Source organism: Aptenodytes forsteri, unplaced genomic scaffold (assembly GCF_000699145.1).
Source record: "Aptenodytes forsteri isolate BGI_AS27 unplaced genomic scaffold, ASM69914v1 Scaffold115, whole genome shotgun sequence".
NCBI lineage: Eukaryota > Metazoa > Chordata > Aves > Sphenisciformes > Spheniscidae > Aptenodytes > Aptenodytes forsteri.
The window spans coordinates 1,546,184-1,568,347 of record NW_008795319.1 but is presented as its reverse complement, the minus strand read 5'-3'; the positions used below and the strand labels follow the sequence as shown (position 1 = coordinate 1,568,347).

General features: G+C 38.0%; 1 protein-coding gene across 1 annotated transcript in view; it reads left to right on the top strand.

Annotated features, from left to right (window-relative positions):
- The window catches only part of PRIM2 (primase (DNA) subunit 2), a 147,646-nt gene that overhangs the window by 35,003 nt on the left and 90,479 nt on the right, over positions 1-22,164 (top strand). Inside the window, exons 7-8 of the mRNA XM_009279737.2 lie at positions 1,686-1,781; positions 2,667-2,804. Of these exons, the coding sequence (XP_009278012.1) occupies positions 1,686-1,781; positions 2,667-2,804 (234 nt within the window). The remainder of the gene's footprint in view (positions 1-1,685; positions 1,782-2,666; positions 2,805-22,164) is intronic.

The window sequence follows — 22,164 nt, the reverse complement described above, 5'->3', positions numbered from 1 at the left end:
GCCCCGGTGCCCTTGCCTCTCCCCCTTCTAATCCCCCCCCCCGGCCCCCCCCCCCCCCAATATTGCAAGTCTGTCAGTAAAACAGTCACTGGACTGTTTTAATGGCTTTCTGAAAAAAACCCTGTCCTTGGCTCGGTTTGATGTTTTTTTTTAGTCAGATACCCTAGAAGAAATAATGCAATTGTAACCACTATAGCTATACAATGTGTTGTACTGTTTTTATTCGAAGGCAGTTTAACCGAGGGTTTGGAATGATGTGGTAGACTGGGCTCTCTTAAGCAATTTCCATTAAGAAAGCATAAAACTGTTACATTTGAAAAATGGAAGTCACTGTTCTGGAATTAAAATTAAAACTTTGGTCTATACTAGGTGAAAGGCAAGCTTGCAGGCTGATGTGGTGACTTAGATTTATACTTATTAAAACAAGAAATGTATCACCTGGAAGGAGTAGCAGGGTTTTGGTAGCACTGTGTGAAGTTTGCATATAGTTCCAGGGTGTCACATTTGAAAGGCAGGAATGTTTCAAAGGCTAACAAAAATAAGATTGTTAGTGAGAGTATTTTATAGAAAGTATTTTCTCTCACCATTTACACAAACATTTAATTGTTTTGATACAGCTACTTTGTTAAAGAAAAATTGTTTTCTTGCAGGCTGTTTTTCCTTGGAGCATTAGATTTTCACATGCAGAAATAAAACGCTATTGTGTATTTCCTCTGTCTTCAAAGTTACATTCTTCTGCCTTGCTGGCAGCTTTATTGTTATTTTTTAAAGCTGATTTTCCTGAGGGAGTACTATAGATTACATCAAGATGCGGCCGGGGTAACCATAAGCCTTCTAGACATTGCTGCCTTGGCCATTTCATATGCATCTATCAATCACTTTCATAGAGGGGATTTGTTGAGCTACTCCTCCAAGTTTGAATTTAAAGGGTCCTTCCTTTGACTTTTCCCAACATTGGACACTTTTAAGACTCAGCTGGACAGGTTGCCTGGCCATCTTGTCTAGACCATGCTTTTGCCAAGAAAGGTTGGACCAGATGATCCTTGAGGTCCTTTCCAACCTGGTATTCTATGATTCTGTGACTTCCAAGAAAAGTGTTTTGTTTTGTTTTATTTTCTCAGTTTTTCAACTGAGAAGAAGGAAAAAAGTTTTATTTAAATGCCCATTTAGCTGCATAGAAGTGTTAGTCAACAAATTAGATATTCTGCCCCATGCAGAGAAGAAACTGAACTGCTTATGCACATCCCTTTCCATGGAGAGGAAGGACACTGAGTGCCTTTTTTTATCTTGCGTTTGGAGTCTGGGTATCATACAGATATGATACATGTCTTACTTATATTAAGTAAATCTAGATATGAGCAGGGATTGTCACAAGTTTTATTTTGAAGAGGTTGACTTTTAAAAAGCGTGTTTTATAGTTCTTGTGTTAATGTTTAAAATTATTGTATTTTAAAATCTGCACTACTGCTGCAGAAGGAAGGTTATTTAAGACTATTGACCACTAGTGTTTTGCTGGTTTCTGCTTAATTAATTATTAGTGGTCACTTGCTGAATATGTAGTTCTTTTTCCCTTGTCAACTAAAGTGATATATTTACAGATTAAGTAATCTTTTAGCTCATGTTAATTAAAAAAAAGCCTTATGCTAAAGTATTTCAGCAGTTTTAAAACAAGCTCTAAATTTTAGGTAAGTGAAGACCTAAAAAATGAATTGGCAAATGAGCTGTATACATCAACCCCTGGCCTCAGTATGACTAAAGTAAAAGAACAAATGTTCTATAAGGTAAGTAGAAATTGCGAAGTTCCACAGATCTGCATTCATTCTCTTTCAGTTAAACTTGGAGTTACTAATTTTAAGTTTACATAATGCTAACAGTTTTGATATTGCTAACAGTTAATCAAAGTATCTAAATTAACTGAGACTAACGAGACTTCCTCTTCTTCATGTCAGCATAAGGGCAGAGGGAGGGGCTGGGAGAATGAAGGGAGCTTTAAACTGCTATTGATGTCTTCTGTCCTCTTCTTCCATCTCTTGTCTTTCGCCACAAAAACGGTCTTAAGTTTTAATGTTTCCCAGACAAATGACTTAACTTGGCTGGCTGACAGACCGTTCAGGATGGAGACATTCTCAAACATCTGTTGCTGAAACTAGGTTTGGTCTGATTGTATTAGTCTGAAATTCCTTTTGCAAGAAAGCAAGGGGAAAGGAAAGAAGTATCTAACGTAGCCCACTGATTCTTCTTTGGAGCGAAGTTGGTTGGGTTCCAGATCTCTTTCCAAGACCTTTTATATGTAGCTTACATGAATCAAATATTTCAAGGTGCCTGAAACAGAAGGCCAACAGAAGTCCATTTTCAAATATCAAATCAGTAAGTGATGCAAAGATACATAATTGGGCTAATAATCATAGATACAAACTTTAAAGTAGCTTATTTTGCCTAGTTGCATGACTTTCTGTAAGTAAACTGTATTTTTCCACTGAAATAATGATCAGCTATTCCAAAGTCAACACTTAATTTCAAAATCTTTGTGTTTTGCCTGGATAACGCTTCATTAAAAGACAGAGAATGAATTAAAGCTTTACTGGTCCATCTTGAATCTTAGGGTTGTAAACATTGTTACTGCGTTATTTTGCTGTTCCACAGTGTGGGTTTTTCTTCTTTCTCAGGTTGGACTTGCAGATGCTGTGGATCTGTTTAGAGCCAGAAGAGTGTTTATTAAAGATGGCTTTGCATATGTGCCATTTAAGGAGATTGATGTGATTGTTTTGAGTAACTATAGAACAAAGTTATCTAAAGCACTGGCGGTAAGTTTGATAAAGTCTGATTTTTACAACTTTTGTTGCATTGTTTAGTGACAGTCTTGGACAGTAGCCTTTTGGATTTTTAAATTTATCTGCTTCTGTCTGGAGAATACCAGAAACCCTATCAAAAGTGCTGACAGCACTAAATAAAAGTTCATTAGGAGCTAAGAGTTCATTAATTTTAAATGGAATTTAGCATGTGATATGCATTGTAAAGAAATTTCTGCTAGAGGATTTTAAAATTGTTTCCCACATAGAGAGTAATGTGACTTTTCATTCAAAATGTTAGCCCCATACAGACAACTATTCTTTCTCTTTGTATCGATCTTTTCTCCCACAATATTTTGCAGCAGTTTTTTGTTGAGACAAGTATAATAGTGATTTGTGGTTTTTTTTTCTTTTTTCTTTTGTTAGTGAGAACTGAAATGAGGATAAGTCAGAACGTGTCGGGCAAAAATAAAGTCTTCATTGTATGAATGTTTGAGGTATCAAATCTAGTTAGGATACCTATGGTAAATACTGTATGTGAATGTTCTTCTGTTAGTAATTCTGTGATCAAATTAGGAATTGCTGGTTTTATGGTGTTAAACTCTTCACAGGGTTTCAAAGTTGGTGATCATGTATAATGCACAGAATTTTAGTCCTAAAAAAATATGGCATTGAATAACATGAAGGCAGTTTGGATTGCTTTTTAAAAAGGTTTTCAAAGCCTTATATTGCTATGTCACATTAATACCAAGGTTGCCCATGAGTGTTTAGTAAACAAACAGTGTGAAGTAAAAATGCATTCCTTTAAGAAGCTGCCAGTATGCTAATTTTCTAATTTGTTAATTTTGAATATAACCGGAGCCTGTGGAATTATTTAATGTGCGGTGAAAATCGTGGTACTCTTATGTGAACATTTCCATTAGAACTCTTCAATACAACTGCAACTAGAGACATCTTTATTTCAGTTGATGCATAATGTTCTTGCTGAAAGCTGGTAACACTTGTGTGGGCTTTAAAAACAATGAATGTATTCTACAGAAATGTGGCTAAGTACACAGGTTACCTGCATCTACTCAAAATACTTTTGAGAAGCTTCATGGACTTCTGGAAGTTGTGTGTTTTGTGAGTAGCTGAGGAGAAGTCTGAAAAACAGTAGGAACTGTAATGAGTAGGCTACCTGACTTTTCAGTTTGAGGAAAAATCTGCAACATTTTCTTACGAACACACATTGTCTTATATATAATTCATTTAACCCGGATTACTTTGTTAAAGCCAATAGCTGCTTTATAGTAAAGAAGTACTTTGTTATCCACTGTAATCATGGTTTAGAAATTTTAACACTCATGAGCTGGGAAAACTGTCTTCTATAGAACGCTGTGTTTTAAGTTATTGCAGTATTTCAGGTTTGCATTAGTTTTTAGTTTTAATGCATGCGTTTTGTTTATTAAAGTTCACCATATTTTCAGAGTAAGGAGTAAAAGAAGATTTGTGATTTCTATCCTATTCCAAAGCTCCTGATTAGCTGTGGGGTTTTGATTACTAATTTAGTTTGCGAAACGACATTTAATAAGCTGTTTCAGCTAATTTTAGCCCGCACAGTGCACTGCTGAGAGATGCTAGGAATATTATTAAATTGAGTCTTTCGGAAATGAGGGCCAAAAATCCAGCATGTTTTACAGAGGTCAGTCTAACGTTATTCTGTTATACCAAACAGAGGCATAACTGGAGTGTGACACTTGGTAGCTAGGTAATTAGTGTAGTTTTCACTGGAACAAAACTATAATCATCAATTACATTTCAGTGAAACTATAGGAATACACTTTTAAAGAAAGTATTGTACATAAGGAATCTTTTTAAAATATAAAGATGTTGCTGTTCCACAACATAGAAATTAGGAGGATAATCTTTAGCGATTTTCCTCAGCCTTATCTGGAGTGAAGAGGCACATTTCAATAGAAATTATGACACAGTAGCACACTTCCAGTAGTGTTTGTGAAAAGTAGTTGTTGAAATACTATGTGATCTAGGCCAAAGTTCTGCAAGTACAGCTGGCTTAGTAGTGCTTGGTAATGCTTTTGTAGCACATGAATGTTTGCATGTGTCTGTTGCAAAGGAGAAATCAAAGAGAAATGTGCTGAATTTCAGGTACTGTGATCGTATAGAGGACTTTGTGACTTTGCACAGAAGTTGTGCATCATGGCCAAACTTAATTAAGAAGTAATAGAGCCTTAAACAGCATCACTGATTTGTTATTTGATTTGTCTCTCAATGAATGTATTTTGATAACGTTACTACTTTGGTAAGCTTTACTTATGTGTGCTTTTGGGAGTATGTTTTAGTGTTTTTGCAGCATCTGGCTATTTATGCTTTGTTCTCAGCACTTTCTAATGGGCAATCCTTGTTTTATTAGAATTTGTGAGTTAAAGATCTTAATGGTGTGATAATCCAAATTAGGCTTGAATGCTATTTCTAAAGAAGGGGTTTGTATCTTCACAGGGTCATAAAATTAGGCTAAATATTTTTATCTTCTATGGGGTAGTTTGACTTTGACAAATACTTCTGGCTTTGACAGTCTGTTATAAGCTTCTAAGGGACAAAATACCCTGAATATAGATAGTGGAAAGACGGTCTTTCAGGCACATAGTTTTGAGGAATCTTTCTTACGGCTCTCATTAGTGGTTCAGTTCTTCAACGTTTTCCAGTGTGGATTGTTTGTGTGGTGTTATTGATTATTTGTACTGTGATGCATGTTTTGCCTCTCAGAGGTTGTTTGGTGCTACTCCAAGCAGTCGCACACACAGGTTTTTGGAAGGAGTTGTCCCTATACAGGAATGATTTAATGGTGAAGGCCTACCCTCTCTTTTCCAAGGTGCTCTGAAGCTGTTACACTTTATGGGAGTGTGCTTGTGCTAAAGGTACTCTTCCTAGGTCTCTAAAGCATTGAGTAATTTGGGTGGTTGCCTAGCCTTGTTACATTGCTCACTACATTGCAGGCTCGTGTTGCCACCGTCCTGCATGTTACAGGGTGATTCTAGCTGGGGTTATAAAGGAGGAATATGATGAGAGTGAATTGATGTGTTGATACTGAGCTTTGAGAGAACAGTAAATAATTCATAGTACTGACTTTTAAAAAAAGTTTTATGTTGACACTGGCATAAATTCAGTTTAGTCAGAGTTGTGCTTTAATTGCTTACTAGTCAAGCCACGAAGCAGTCCTATGTTTTGTTTTATCCTTTAAAAATAAGTTTGACACCTCAACTGTGTGGCTATTCCTTGAGGCTCCATAATAGGGGGAGTTAATACTATTCAAGCCTTCTTGACAATTGCAAATGCAGCTGAAGGAGTTCATTTTATGTGCAAAATCAATACTGCGAGGACCTTCTTTCTGTATTCTCTGACCCATTCAATAGTAAATAATTTCCTTTGTGCCATTAATGATGATTAAACTGTAGAAAGCCTAAACATTTTTTGTAGTTCATGTAAGTTGTAATATTAGCTCTACAATTGTTTTATAACTTAAAGCAAAGTTTTATTAATTCAAATTGCATTATATTTTATTCATGAGGGTTTCACTGTGTTCACTCTAGTACACAAACATTTCTGCAGTAATGCTGTGCTGCATTTTGTTAATTTCAGTTATAGCCATGTAGTGAACTTAAGTTGTGAGATTAGTGGCAGTAGTGGATCTCCTTTTTTGAGGATGGTTGTTTTAATTTTTGATTTCTTGAAATGAGAAGATTAGGCTTAGTGTCACGGTTCAGACCCGCAGACCCAATCAGAGCTGTATTATACTCGGTACTGCACAAAGGAGGATTGCTCCAGAGAAATCTGAAATGGGACAAAAGGGGGAAAGGAGAGAAGAGGCTGCCAAATCACTGGCTAGGGCTTGCCTTTATCAGCAGTGTCCTCAAATAATTGAGAAAATGACTTAATATTACGTTAGTAGTTGTCTGACTTGTTTGAACAGGAGTTTGCATTGGACAGCAGTTTGCCTCCACAATTCCCGCCCTGTGTGGTTAACTGCAATGAGCATAGGGGTGGATGACGTCTCCCACCCGCTGAAAGTGTTGCAGCGTTCAGTGTAAGCTTTCCTGTAATGTCTGATCCCCAGAAATGATGTAATTTCTGAAGATGCATTTAGGTTTTTTGAACTACTTTTCTCGCAGTACCATTTAGTACTTAATGTCTGATACAAATACTCTTCCTGTGTGATTGATCAGCAAATCATTTATATAGAGATTATGGTTTTAGATTGAACACATAAAATGCTCTTTTTATTATTAAAATAACACTAGTAGTCTTGACTAAACCTGTGTAGCAGGGCAGCCTCTGTGAGGAGAGGCCGGGGCTGCCCCGTGCCGGACACAGCTGGCTCCAGCCGACCCACCATAGGGCACGGCTGAGCCCAGCAGCCAAGGTGGTGGCTTTGGGGAGGCTGAGCCCAGCAGCCAAGGTGGTGGTGCTTTGGGGAAAATGTATTTAAGAAAGGGCAAATCACCCAACAGAGAGAGGAGGAGGGAACCAAAAGGAGTGAGAAGCAGCAGAGGCAACATCAAGGTCAGAGGAGCAGCTCCATGACACTGGAGCAGATCTTCGTGGCACCAGGCCCCCATGCTCGAGCAGCTGGATGCACCCTGAGGGAAGCTGCAGCCTGTGGAGAGCCTGCGCAGGAGCAGGTTTACCCCGAAGGACTGCAGCCCATGGGAGAGAGACCATGCCAGAGCAGGGGAAGTGAGTGAGTGGGTAGGAGCCCCGCAGAGAGGAGCTGTTACGGACTGACCATAGCTGCCCCTGCCCTCTGCCTACTCTGCTGCTCGGGGTGGGAGATGGAGGAGTCTGGAGTGAAGGAGTAAAGTTCAGCTTGGGAGAGAGGGGAGGAAAGGCATTGTTTTAATGTTTGTCTCTGTTTCTCACTACCTCAGTAGTGAGAAATTGACACTAATTGTCAATTTTAATTGACAGTAAATTACATTGATTTTCCCCAAATTGAGTCTGTTTTGCCTGCAGTGGTGATTGGTAAGCAATTTCCCTGTCTTTATCATGACCTGTGAGCTTTCTCATCCTATTTCCCCCCTATCCCATTGAGGAGGGGGAGTAAGTGAGCAGCTGGGGGGGAGTTTGACTCTTAGGTTGTGGTGGATTCACCTTGGCTGTTCTTTTAATTTTCAGTCTCTAGGCTTGTAGATCTGCTGAGGTTGGATACTGGAGAAGTGTGGATCAAGTAAGTTGCTTCTGGCTTTACTAGTATTTGTAATGATTTGTCTTTTAAAATAAAATATTAGTGAAATATGCTATTTCGGTTGATTTATGCTATATTTTCAAAGAACCTGCTAATTTAGGAAAAGTATCAGTATACACGGCACCACCTGCAAAACATTTTCTTCCTAAAACACCTATGTTTTCAAGCAGTGAAGCAGAAGGCTTTATGTAGTGGCATTAATGTGGAGAAAGTATGATTGATGGTGGTCTTGTCACTTGAAATTCATTTCAGGTGTTGTGTTCCCAGTGTTAACTTAAAGTAATTCACTGTAACATAAATGGATGATTTTTATAATATGCACATACAAGGTTAGTAAGGTAATAACTTTGGCAGTGCAGGGTAAAATGTGATTACAGTGACTTTGTCCTCTGAATCTCTCAGACGAAAGTTTGCTGTGAGAGTTTAGCAGAGAAGCAGCTGGTCTTCATTTCTGAGTAGTGTTATATTTTAAGGTCATTGTTTAAGGCACAGGTCTGCTGAATAAAATGGTGGTATTTTAAGTGGGAGAAGCTAAATCAAGGGAAGTGACTTCGAGTGTGTGTTTGTGTGTCAGAGAGGACTCAAGCCTGTATGCGGGATGGTTACCTGCAAGACAGGGACACTCATTGGACCTTTCTTTGTGGACCTTCTTTTTGCCATGGCCCCTTAATTGTCCCATTGTTGGCTATTTTCTGAAATCCATCCTTCAGTGTTTTATTGCCTCTACTAACTGAAGTACATGTGTTTCTTTTAGAGACTACATAGATTGTTAGCATAAAGTAATTATAAATAATATTAGGAGGCTAAATGAAATTTGACTGTATTCAGTATTTTGTCTTTCTATTTCTTCTATCTGCTTCTTGCATCTACTACAAAGTATAAGATTTTGTTAAGTACTAAATTTGCAGCATAAACAATTGCTGTGGTCTCTGCATGGTCCTGTTCAGTTTGATTTATATGGAAATACTTCTATCTGCAAATCAACATAGGTGTTTCATGATAGTAAAACTAACAAAGCAAGATGTACAGGATTTGAAGCATGCGGAAGGCTTGCTAACTGTTGAGATGTTCCCCAAATTTCAGAAAAACTATTGGAATAGAACATATTAGCAGGAAGTACAGTTTTATTTCTATGTTGTGTGATAGATATGGAAACCTGGAAATGCGTTGGTTCATGTAGTACCTGTTTAATGTCATGTGACAACAATTTATTAACGTGCTGGTAACAGCAATTTGAGAATGATGCACTATAGTCAGTAAGAAAGAACTGTAATGGTATATGCGGCTGATAAGTAAACAGAAGTCTGTATTTCAGGATGACACTGTGTTAGAAATTTGAGTTTTCTCCTGATTATTTTCTTATGGCTTTCTGTGACCCATAGACAGTTGCTAAGTGATAGCTGTAGTAGTATCTATCTGGAGTTGGTTTACACCGGAGTTAATGACAAATTACTTCGTCAACTGTGTTCTGGCTTTTTCTTTGAGAAAACTAGTTAAGTTTCTGGAAGTTAACTGACAAGTGATCTAGCTGATGTTTACTGTGGACCACCAACGGAGCAGAACTCGAGTGACACAGGGAGCCATCCAAACTGCCAGTGAAGATGTGCCTAGTGTGTTTCTCAGCCTTCCAGTGTTTCACTGTGGAATGAGACTGATTTGTGTGTGCGGTTGTTTCCTGGGGAAATTTGATTCACATACCTCAATAATGCTAGCTGAATACCTTTTGTGATAGTGGGGACTTAGATTTCCCACCTGTCGATACATTAATAGAGGTTCATTATTGAGACCCAAGTTTCAATCACTTACTAGTTTTATGTGTGATTCAAGAGACACAATTTACTTACCACTGCCATGTACAGTAAATCATAAACTTCTCTTGAAGTGAATATACTGAATCTTGCCTACGATGTTGCAGGATTCTGTAAAGGAGCATGAATCTTAGATGTGCTTTGTCTAAACCAATTCTTTCAAGTGATGTAGTTGCTTTTAGAACACAACAGTTATTCACTGGGCTTAATAAATGGATTCTTAAATTCATGATTGTTGAAAAGCAACATTGCTGCCTCACTGACACTTTTGAAGAAACATGGTCAAATCCTGACAGTTACATTTTTATAACATTTCTAAAGAGCGTGCCACTTTTGTCCTAACTTTCAAATTGTTTATGACTTAAACTTTGCAAGTATTTATGCTAAATTTGCAATTCCTGTAGAATACAAATAATACGCTTATTCTTGCATGCCTCTTTGTCTAATCACTCTGGTAACTCATTTCATCACTTCTGTTAGACAAATTAAAATTTCTTCTATTTGAAAGCTCTGTGGAGTACATGCCCTTGCCCAGTTCTTAAAATTGGGCTTTTTCTTGCTCCAGCTAATCCTTTCTGCTGATCTCAAGCCTTGTGTGTTGAAAGAAATGTGGGGGTTTTGGGTGTTCTCCCCCCAGTTTCTTCATTACACTTTAGAGTGACTGCCTTGCATTTGCTTTTCAAAGTGATTCTTTTCTTGCTTTACTCCCTTTCTAAAAGCTGTTTTGGAAGTAAAGGGGAGAGGAACTTTTTGAAAACTTTGCAATGTAATCCTAAAAAATTCTATATGACAGAAAAATCACAAACAATGCAAGAGTAAATGCACCTGCATTCACCATGGCGATTTTTCATTATCTCCATTGTCTGTAACCCTTGCTTCTCATGATCCTTGGCTAGATGTTAAATTCTGGCTATCATATTGCACATTTTTATAAACCTACTCTACAGATATAAAAAAAAAGTTGCACCTTGTTTATAAATAATAAATATTTTATAGTATACCAAATACAGATGCTCACAGGACTTGCTGTTGTGAGTAGTCACAATGAAATCGGTAGGTCTTGTAGCTGTTGAAAGCAACGGGTACAGCAGTGAGTGTCAGATTAAGCATTCAAGAAAGAACTGGAGTCATGCAAGTTATTTTGAGACCTAAATTAAGCTGTAATATCTTAAAATATGATTACAGTTTGGATTAACAGCAAAAAAGGCTGCAAAAATATGGAATGTAGAAGGATAGGAAGAGGATATGTTTTAAAATGTTTAATGCAAGTTTATGGAGCAAGCAAAAAGAAGCAGGTTGAATCACTAAAAATTGTGATGACTACTTTTCTAAATACATAATTTATTCCCCCCCCCCATTTCTCTGTGAAATATGGAGAGTGGCTATTCTCCTGAGTAAAGTTTTATGATATCCTAAGCCAGTAAATATACATTGCATATGTGATGTTAACAGGTTTTTGCCTTTCCTACTAATGATGGAGATCGGCTGACTGTTGGGGAAGGACTAAATCTTAAATCCTTTTTTCAGTCAGAAGGAAAAATGGGAAACAGCTGTCAGTAGCTCGGAGTCAGACATGAAATCAGTTGAACAACTGATAGTCGTATCAGATGACACTTGGTTAATTAATGTATAGAATCTTTCTAAAGGTTGGAGCACTTCTTTAAGCAGCAAGTGTAAGAATAAAGTATGCACAAGTCTCATCTCAGAAATGCCTTTGCCAAGACATGTTTAAAAGAAATTCCGCTGTAAGACTAATTTAAAAAACCCACTAATTTTACTGATTACACAACTCAAGTGTTTTGAACTCTTTTAAGAAAAACTGTAGCAATATGCTTTTTGAACTTATTGAATATTTATTTTTAAACTGTTTTAAATATAGCTGGAGTATTTTTAGAAATGCTAGTCACTGCCACTGTTGCTGCATCTGATTTCTGGGTGGTCTCATTGCATGACTTTCCATTTTACTGCAATTTCTCAAAGGGATGTTCATCTGTTAATGTATTTCTTCTGCAATTAATTGCTGATCTGCATATTTATACTGGAAAGGAAGTGGACTTTTTTTGTAGTTCTTGTAAATGAAGATTATTTGTCAGAATATTTTTTCCTGGTAATAGGAAAGCAGGGTATGTTTCAGAGGCAGTATACTTGAGCAGAATTTTTACAATAAAAACACACACCTGTGTCTTATGGGCAGTCTGTACAGGCTGTCACTGAAATCACTGGAGTGCTGTCTTCCTGAAATATTAGAAACATGATTTAATTAGGCTGCAAATATAGAGCTAGGGTAGTTAAACTTGGCTCTAGTAGTATTGGGCCTGTTGGAGTACCGTGCCTGGCCCACTCCCTTCCCAGCTGTGACTTCATTTTGCAGCTCTGGGTTGTGAAGAAGCAGACCCTTATTTGAAAGATTACTTGTCTCCAGGAGAGCACCAGGTGTCCCTGCATTGCCTGTACTCTGCTGCCAGGCTCCTCCTACTGGATCATCATTTTCTTCCCTCCTAGTGGCCAGCAACTTACCTGCCTGAGGAGGGTACTACTTTATCCCTGAATACCTTGACTACAGGGATTCATTTTTAAAGTTGGTTAACCAGTGTCTTATGTTCAGCTGATTTTCTTTTTTTAGCTGTTTCCTCGTTAAGTTTCTCTTGGGTACCTGACACAGATTTTTGAAAGTCTTTTTTTGGTTGACTGTTTGTGGTGTGGTTTTTTTGTTGTTGTTGTTTGGTTGGTTTTTTGGTTGTTTGGGTTTTTTTTTAACACCTCCTGCTGGATTATCTCTGGTTATTTTATAGTTTGCCTCTGTTATTTTTTTCCAAATTTCCAAATTAGTGACCTACAGGGAAATACTGACCCGCTGATGCAAGCTACCTCTCACTAGGGAGTATACTTTCTAGTTAATTTTCCATTCCTTATTGAGGAGTCTAGCCTTGCATTGCCATGAGAGGTGTACTGTATTGTATCTGCATATCCAGTTATCACGTGATCTGTTCAGCCTGAAGAAAGGTATGAATCAAAAGTTGGGTGTGCAACATTACTGAGTTAGCTTTCCTTAAGAGAGGCCTCCATGCTGCTGTGTTCTACCTGTACAGGTCTACCTTAGTCTGTCAGTGTTTCAAGCTTGCCTGGACTTATAAGCACTGGAGTCCTGAAGGATGACAGTAGCTTTATGTGAAGCACTTTGACATCGCTATGAACTGAAATTTCTTTGTCTGAAGTGGCTTTCTTTTCTCTTGAGGTATGTAAGGAGGAGGTGGTCTAAGTAGCAATAATCTCTACGTTAGTAGGCATGTCTGTATGGCCTTACCTGGGCTGGTTTTTGTTATTCCTTGGATCTTCTATTACTGTGAAATAGAAAACCAGGAGAGGTTTTCCATAGCTTCTACATGGGTTATGTATGTTTGGTAGTGTGTCAAGTGTAAGTATATACGTAAATGTTTTTGTATCTCATCTGTCTGATGATGCCTCATCTGTCTAAGGGAGGAGGCACAAAAGTACTGTAACACAGATGTTTTGTAGTAAAAATGGATTTTGAAAGGTGATGATGGATTTATTCAGCATCCAGGGTCACAGGAAAGTGTCTAGGTATAAGTGAAATTTTGTAAAAGCTTGTATGTGCTCTGTAGATTTTGAAAGGACACTGAATGAGCTGTTCAGTGTCTGAGTTGTAGAAAGGCAGAAAATAAGATGAAGTATCAGGGAAAAACAGACAAATGAAGATACACAGTTTCAATTTACGTGTAGCTTGTGAAAGATCTTTTTAGCTATAAATTTTTTTCTGTATTTATGTAAACAGGTTCCTTTTTATGTAAATACTAGTATTTTTCTGTTTGTAAGGATTGTTTAATTTAAATGATCTGTAGTCTTGAACAAATATCAGAAAGCAAAGGTTTTTTTATTATCATCTGTCATGAGTTAAGCAAAATGACATGGTTTATTAATGACTACAAGCCTTTGTTTATATATGTACATATGAAAGAAATGGATTAAATTTGGATTTAGTGCTTAGAGCTTCTTAAGTAATAGAAAACCCCATGAGTTTTCCCTGCTGTTTTCCTCGTTATGCTGCCAAAATGAGGTGAAGGTTGTTCTGTTACCAGCTTTGTTAATCCCAAAGGATTTGTGTTTCTTTTTACTCCATCTTTTTGATGTATAGACAATAAAAATAAATTAAAAAATGTGGAAATCCTGAAAATGTTGAACTACTTTAAAAGTGGGAAGAATGCCACCAGTTGTCAAAGTGAATGAATAAAACTCTTAATTGGTTCTCATTCCCAATTAAAAACTTCTAAAGTAATTTTTGGAAGAGTTGAGTTTCTAAGGCACTACTGTAGAATACCAGCCATGTAACACCCTTTGGTGACAGAAAGCAAATACCTGTTTCTCAGTAAGAGTTGATGATATCTCATATTGCATGAACAAATAAGTAAAAGAAATGTAACAGAGGATGTAGGCTAAAGAATAAGAGCTATGAATTAGTTTAGAATATATTTAAATTTAAAATCAGTCTCTTATCTGTCACATACAGTAACATTTTGCCTTGTTAGATATTTTAATAAGTGGAATTTCAAAGGCAAATTACACTATTTCTTTTGAAACATGCTTCTAGACTTTACTGAAATTGTTTCTCTAGATTGTTTTTACTGAACAGATGAAAATCTTGGGGTTAATCTGCTTTAAATTTGGTATGTTCTCTGATGCTCCTGCATAAGAAACAAAAGACATTGGAGAGGAGACATCTTGATGCTGGTAGTTACTTTCTCTTTCCACCCTTACAGTACTTCATCACTCATAGTACAACTAGCCAATTTTAGAGTAACCAGTTTTAAATAGTAAGTCCAGTTGGACTTTTGATATGAAGCTCTTTTGGGAGGAATAAAGAGGGGAGTGTTGTGGATCATCTGATGATGTGTATTTGCCTAAAATTAGGCTGGGGAGTAACCCCTGATTTTCATTATCAGTACACTTCCTAGTGGAAAACCATTAGACACTTCTATCCATCTATATATTTTTCTTATGGCGTAGGATAATGCTGGTAGAGTCTGCAGTGAAAGCAGAGAGATGATTGAAGTAATAATTAGAGAGGCAATAATAAAAAATTCTTCCAAGCTGCATGCTTTTGAAACCAGAACTGTGTTAGATCTGTGACTTTGGGGAATTTATTATGTTTCAAAGATAATGGTAACTCTTGTGAAGTCCACAGCCTAGTACCTGGCTCTTTAAAGAGTTGGATTGTTTCATGAGTGGATGTGGGGATACCTCAATCCAACTGATGCAAAGAAGAATGCATCAGACAATGCATGAGCATAAACCTGTGTTCTACTGCTGAGAGATTAAAAAGTAGCTGTGGAGTAGGGGAGGATGAAAGCTCCTGGCCTGCCTTGCGCAGGGTGCTCTGCCAGCATTGCTAGCATATCTGTGCAGAAGCTATATGAGGGTTGTTGTGAGCACTTCTTTCAGGTGGAAGCCTTTCCTGTTCCTCAGGCATGAATACTATTGTGAGTAGCAGAAGGATATGAGATATTTGCAAAAAAGAAATACATTTTCTTTTCTTATCTTTTTCATAACCTCCTTTGCCTTTGTGTCAGTGTCTAGAAGCCACAGAGAAAGCTCCCAGGAATAGAAAGAAGAGGCTTTTGCTTGTGTGTGTGCGTGTTGTGTGTGGTGGTGTGTTTGTTCATGGGTGTGGTGTGTTTTGTTTTTTTTTTTAAAGACATGGTTCACCATGGAAATTTACTACTTTGTACAGCAGATGGTAACATGCTCTCATCTAACAAGTGATCGCTCCAACTTTTTTCCTTACATTTTCTTGTGAATGTTGGGTAGCACTGTTGAAATCTAAGTTATAGTCACCAAGAACGTTGCTGGCCACTGATGCATGTTCCTTCAGCCGCTTAAATGGCATATAGAGACAAAAGCAGCCACAATGGGATTGTGTATCTGAGTTTGATGAGATGACTTACATTTATGTGATCCTGTTTCTTACACTTTTAGTATAAGCATTACAGTTAGGATGTAGTGTAGTTCACATCTACGCAAACAGTAGGCTCAACATGAGCCAGCGGAGCACCCTGGCAGTAGAGAAGGTCAACAGTATCTTGGGCTGTATCAACAGAAGTACAGTAGGTAGAGGGAAGGGATCGCCCTTTACTTGACACTCATTAGACCACATCTAGAATACTATGTCCAGTTTTGGGGCTCCCGGTACAAGAAAGATGTTGATAAACTGGGGCAATTTTAGTAGAATTCTACCTTCTACGTTTTCTGCCTGTCTTTACTGACAAAGTTGAGCCTACTGTTTAGCAGATCTTTAGGTCTTTTCTGGAAGAGCTATTCCCCAAGGAGTTGGCCGCCGTCCTGTACCAATGCAGGGATTATTTTGTCATAGGCACAGGACTTTTCAGCTGTGCTTGGTGAATTTCACGAGATTCTTGTTAGCTCAATCCTCCACCCTGTTTAGATCCCCCGAATGGCAGCACTGTTCTTCAGTGCATTGACTGCCTTCCCCGAACTGGTGTTTATGAACCTGATGAAGATGCATTTTGTCTCCTTGAGGTAATTGGTAAAGTTATTAAACAGCATAGTTCTCCGGATAGGCATTTGAGGAACTCCACTTCTAACTGGCTTCCAGGTAGTGTACAAAACATCAACCGCTACCCTTTGAGCCTGATGACTGTTTTATATCGGGAGCTGCTGGTTTGTTGTGAACTCAGTAAGAAAGGCAGTCAGACTCAGTAAAGTGTTGCTTAAAATGCCATTTATTGGAGGTAATATGATAAAGAGGGGATAATACTGATAATCTTATTCCCTTTGGGTTCTGGGAACTCAAGAGTTGTGGCACATCAAATGAGCCACCAACCAGGGCACATCTCACTGTGCAGATTCTGTCTGTGAAAGGTCTTTTTTTGGTCTTTTGAGCTCTTATAGGATTTTGTGTTCATCGTTTCTACATGTTCACATGAGAACTTGCTGCCACGCTTTTAAATAAAGACAAGGACATGCAGGTGGTGCAGTTGCCGGTGGGAGTTGCCCACAGGCCGCTTCATGACAATTAGCCACCTAAGTTTGTCCTGCAGCCAAGGGATATGTGTGGCACCACACCAGAAGGCCAAATTATACATGCAGTATAGAACAGCCCAGGCCTGTGCCTACTTAGGTTTACTGTTAAGGGAATCCCTAACTGCTTGATGTACAATGATCTTCTGGTTAGGATCACTACAGTGATCCAAACAGCTTTTCATCCAACTAGTAGGCGACTGGACTATAAAGTTGCAGCTAAGTTACAGGGATATTGTAGAACGCTGTATCAAAAGTCTTGTTAAAGCCAAGGCAGATGACGTCCACTGCTCTTTAGTCACAGATCTACTCATTTTGTCTCAGACGGCAGCCAGGTTGGTTAAAAATAAAATAATGATAAAAAAATTATTCACCCTTGGTAGATCCATGCTGGCTTTTCCTGATGACCTTCTCCATTGCGTGCCCAGAAGTGCATTCCAAGAAGACCTGCTCTGTGACTTTCCCAGGGTCTGAAGTGAGGCTGACTGGCCTGTTGTTCTGCAGTCATCCTTATTGCTCTATCAGAAGATGGGTGCAAGACTTGCCTTCTAGTCATCAGGAGCCTCTCCTGATTGCAGTGGCCTTTCAGCAATGATGGAGAGCAGGCTCATAACGTCAGCTCTCTCAGCACCCTGAGGTACATCCCATCAGGTTCCATGGACTTGCATGAGAGAAGGTTTTTTGGTAGATCCCTTACTCAATCCTTTTCGACTACTTGGTACTTCTTTGCTTCCTTGAATAATCTCTATAAGGCATAAATGCCTGAAAAACTTTGTCAGTAAAGATGGGCGGTGGAGGGTAAAATTGCTCTCTAACTTGCATTTGTATTAAATTTTCTCTAATTTGCAGCAGTACTGTTTTCAGCTAAAAAGTTCTATTTTATTTATATTTACTTTTGGAAATTTGAAAAGGGAATATGTAATATTCCTTTTCTGTTTACTGTGTCCTGTCACTTAGCAAATATAATTAAACTATGCGGTTTTAGTATTACTTGGAAATGGTACAGCAATTATACTTCATTGACTGCATGATTGCACTCAAAAGTTTTCTATATTTGCAGGATTCAAATGCAAAGTGTGGAAATCGCAAATTTGGGTAATTCTGTCAATTTTTAAGTTAGCTTTTAAAATTTTTTTCTAATTTTTTCTTTCTCCTGAAGTCTTTATTCAGCTTTTTATAAGTGAGCTCTGTGAAAGCATCATTTTCTATGTTAGGCTTGAATTCAAGATTCCTTTCACTTTCAGAAAAGCAGATACAAACCCAGGCAAAATACTAAAAATTAAACACTATATATCAGCCTTCTCTCCAGGTTGCTGCAGCTCCTCATCTTATCTCATGCAGTCTAATCGGACATTTTCCCTGCTGAGTGTGGAGTTTGGAGTACCTTTATTAATTTCATGTTTTATAAGCTGACTCTGTTCATAAGCTATGGTGCAGTTTTAGTTCTGGTCAGCACAGAGTTAATTAATGGGGTGAGGTTTGGGAGAAAATTCTGGCTTGCTATTGCATCTAGTCTCACTTAAAATCAAATTGTTAATGCATTTTTCTTACGGTTCTTGCCTGACCCATGATGCTTACAATGTATGTGTCCAGATGCTTAATTGGTCTGGGAGGGTATAACTGCACCTTCTGGCCTTGGCCATCAGAGGGCACCGCAAGAGTGCTGAACGAGGTAACGCAGGAAAGTTGTGCCTGAAATGCAGCCTTTCTGTATAGCAATGGTATTCCTTTAAGGAGAAGATGAAGACATGGGATTGAGTTCTTAATTCTAAAGAAAAATGTGTTGTATTTGGTCTAATGTGGAATGTATGTAAATGAGGTTGATTTTATTCTCTTGGTATGCACCAAATGCAAATAAGCATTTCATTAAATGTCATTAATTTTTAGTTCTGTGATTAATTCCCTGTATCTGTCAGTATGAACTGATAAGCAAAAGTTAAGAAATTAAACATTTAAAAATTCTGATCATGTCTTAACGGTAGCCTCATGAATCTGCTTGCATATGTCATTCACAGTTACTAGGCTTTTATGTATTTGTGATGTGTAACTCATTCTGTTTTTTAATCTGGTGTAGCAGATATCACCTGGTGCATTCGAAGTTTTCAGTGTCTGAGGTAATACTATATTTTGTCCATGATGTTATGACTATATAGGTTAATCTTTGAGTCATTAGACTTCATTCCATGAGGTTTAGCACAAACTAAACCGAGTATCTGACCATAAATGAGCAATTATGCTTTTTTCTTAATTATTGTCGAGACTGCTTAGCGTTGATTTTTATGGACAATTCCTGTTCTTGTCTCTCTTCACTATCTTAGTTAATTTTGCTCCTAATGTCATTGTATTCTTATTAAATGGGCACTTCTTGTTCCTTTCTTTACTAATCTACGTTAAAAGCTATGTGTCATCTTTAGAAGACCAATGATTCATTCTCTCAGAATGTTTTTTTTACCAACTAATGCTGATCTTGGAAAATAATGCTGTTTGGACTTATCCGTAAAATGGAAACTGTGTTATTAATCAACTAGCTGCTCATCCATTTTGAAAACTCTGCTTCTGTTTTCATGTCTTTTCAGCTTTCTGAGATTATTACTTGGGCATTTTCCTTCAGCATCCTTTCAGGTTCACTCAAGTCTTCTATAACCTGAAATACTGCAGATACATCATCATCATCAGTGGACATCTGGCTGTAAGAGTCATCCTGTGTTTAGAGCTTTGTTCTCGGCCTTGATGTGGTTATATTCATTACATCTAACCGTAATCTGACTAGTATTCTAGACATTCTTTGAATGGTTTAAGATCTGTGTGGGTGTTTGATTTTCCCTGCAAATGTAGCTTATTGGATCTCTGCAGATGCCATTTTACCAGTTGGATATTTAGAGGGATGTCCTGCATTTGATATTGTATGAAGAGCATGGACTATTCCTGATGCTCTGAAGTCACGGGGGTACTGTTTTCAGTCCCAGATTTTTATTCTTGTCAGCACAGCTATGAAATTGCATGTCAGGTTTCTTATAGAAAAGACATATTTTAGGTTTTAGCTAATATTACAAGGTTATGTCTAAAACTTTTCAAGGAGAGGATGCCCCCGTTCATGCCCCCAGTTCTGAGCTGTTCATTTTTTTTTTCACTGACCTGACCTCCACAGAATCCTGACCTCCACAGACTCCTATCTTCAACGCATCATAGGGTAAGGAGGAAAGGATCTTACATGTAGAGTTTGCAAAAGGTCTTAAAATTTAACTATTTTATACTGGGTCATGCTGGCAACTGGAAAGTTTTTATAAGAGCTTGGGATAGCCTCAAGCTCTGTGTTTTCACTGAAGGGAGAAAGAAATTTACAAATCTTGCTCCTTATCTAGATCTCTCAAGACTAGATATTCTCTGGAGATGCTTTACTTTCTCACACTGATTTTGGTTTTGGTATTTTGATGGAGCAGGAATCCTCACTACCAAGTGCAGATCCATCTATGTCTTTCAGAACCAGCAACTGGGAGGTGTTCGTGCATCCTTCTCATCCCTGTCAACTACATGTTTCCTTACAGATAAGTCTGGAGAGGGGTCTTGTACAGTCTCATTTTTTTAATGTAGAACAGAGCGAACTTGTCAAGAAGCTCACTAGTCATGGGTCAGTTCAAGTCATGAATGTGGCCATGCCGGTGGAAGTTGGCTTCAGTCAAGCCTTGTCACTTGAATACATTACAATAAATACCTTAAACGTGTCTATTCATTTCAAGTGTCCTTAATGCCCTGAATGACCCTCGACTTAATTTCTTTGTTTTTTTAGAGAGTTCAGTATTAAAACTGATCTGTTTATGTATTTCAGTATTCAACATGGAGGTACATACTTGTATGCAACCATATGTTTCGGTGTTGAAAATGATTGCATACCGATACGGTCACCATTCCTTGCTCTGATACCTGGACACATGCAAGAATATGACATAACTATCTCTGCATAATACTCAAGAGCAATGTTAAAAGTTTTACTTGAATTCACTTAATTTTAATTTATTTGGCTTTTCTATTAACCTTCCCTTGTTCAATCACTTCATGTAGCTTCCATATCTTCTCAGCAGCAGGCATAAGAGAAAACCCGAGGTGCCGGATTACTTCTTTCAGTGGCCTTCCTCATCCTCAGTTTTCCAAGTCATTGCTGCAGTCAGAGTTTGATGTCCTGCATCTTTAACTAAGCCGCCTACTGTTCTAAATACTATGTCACCTTCTCTAGATCCATTAGTGAAACTAGATCTTTTTCTTTCATTGGACCAATAGTAAGATTTGGAATCATCTTACCCAAGGCAGTTTACAAAGAAAGTGTTAATATTACAATCTTATTTACAGACTTGTGTTCTATTTGAATTCTGTTCATTGTCAGATCTATCTTATGTTGTGTTGTGTGTTCCCTGCCTGGCAACAAATCCAATTCTGCAGCAAGCTTAAAAAAACAAAACACAACTCTATTACAGAGGTCTGCAATAAAAATAAATAAATGAACCACAGTGCTTCCTCTTGGTAGAGCCACAGCCTTAAAAAAAAAAGTTATGCTTAGGTGGTAACTGTGCAGCTTACTGCAGAGATAACAGAGTTAGCTACATGTGGCTCTGTTACCTTCAGCTCCATATCTGTGTTATGTCATGCTGTGACTGATAACTCCGAGAAATGGATGAAAATAGTAACAGATGCAGTTCCATGCTAACATAATGATTTTATCCTTAGGATTTGCAGTGGTATCTCTATTGAAGGCTGTGCATGTGTAGCACACATGGAGGCAAGTACGTTCTGAACGTGATTCTACATATTATGGCTTTACTGCCTGTGAACTTGAATATAGTGCAAACATAGTTCAGATTTTAGCTGAATGCTGAATGAATGAATTAAATGGCAATATAAATTCAGGTTGTCTCACACATCAGGAATGGGCTGAAACCCTGTAACTGCTGATGCTCTAGCTGGTAAACCAATGAAGAAGTAGAGGCTTGATGTGGTGGGTTGACCCTGGCTGGACGTCAGGTGCCCACCAAAGCTGCTCTATCACTCACCTCCTCAGCTGGACAAAGGGAAAGAAAATAAGATGAAAGGCTCATGGGTTGAGATAAGGACAGGGAGAGATCACTCACCAATTACCATCACGGGCAAAACAGACTCGACTCGGGGAAATTAGTTTAACTTATTACCAATCAAATTAGAGTAGGGTAATGAGAAATAAAAACGAAATCTTAAAACACCTTCCCCTCACCCCTCTCTTCTTCCCGGGCTCAACTTCACTCCTGAA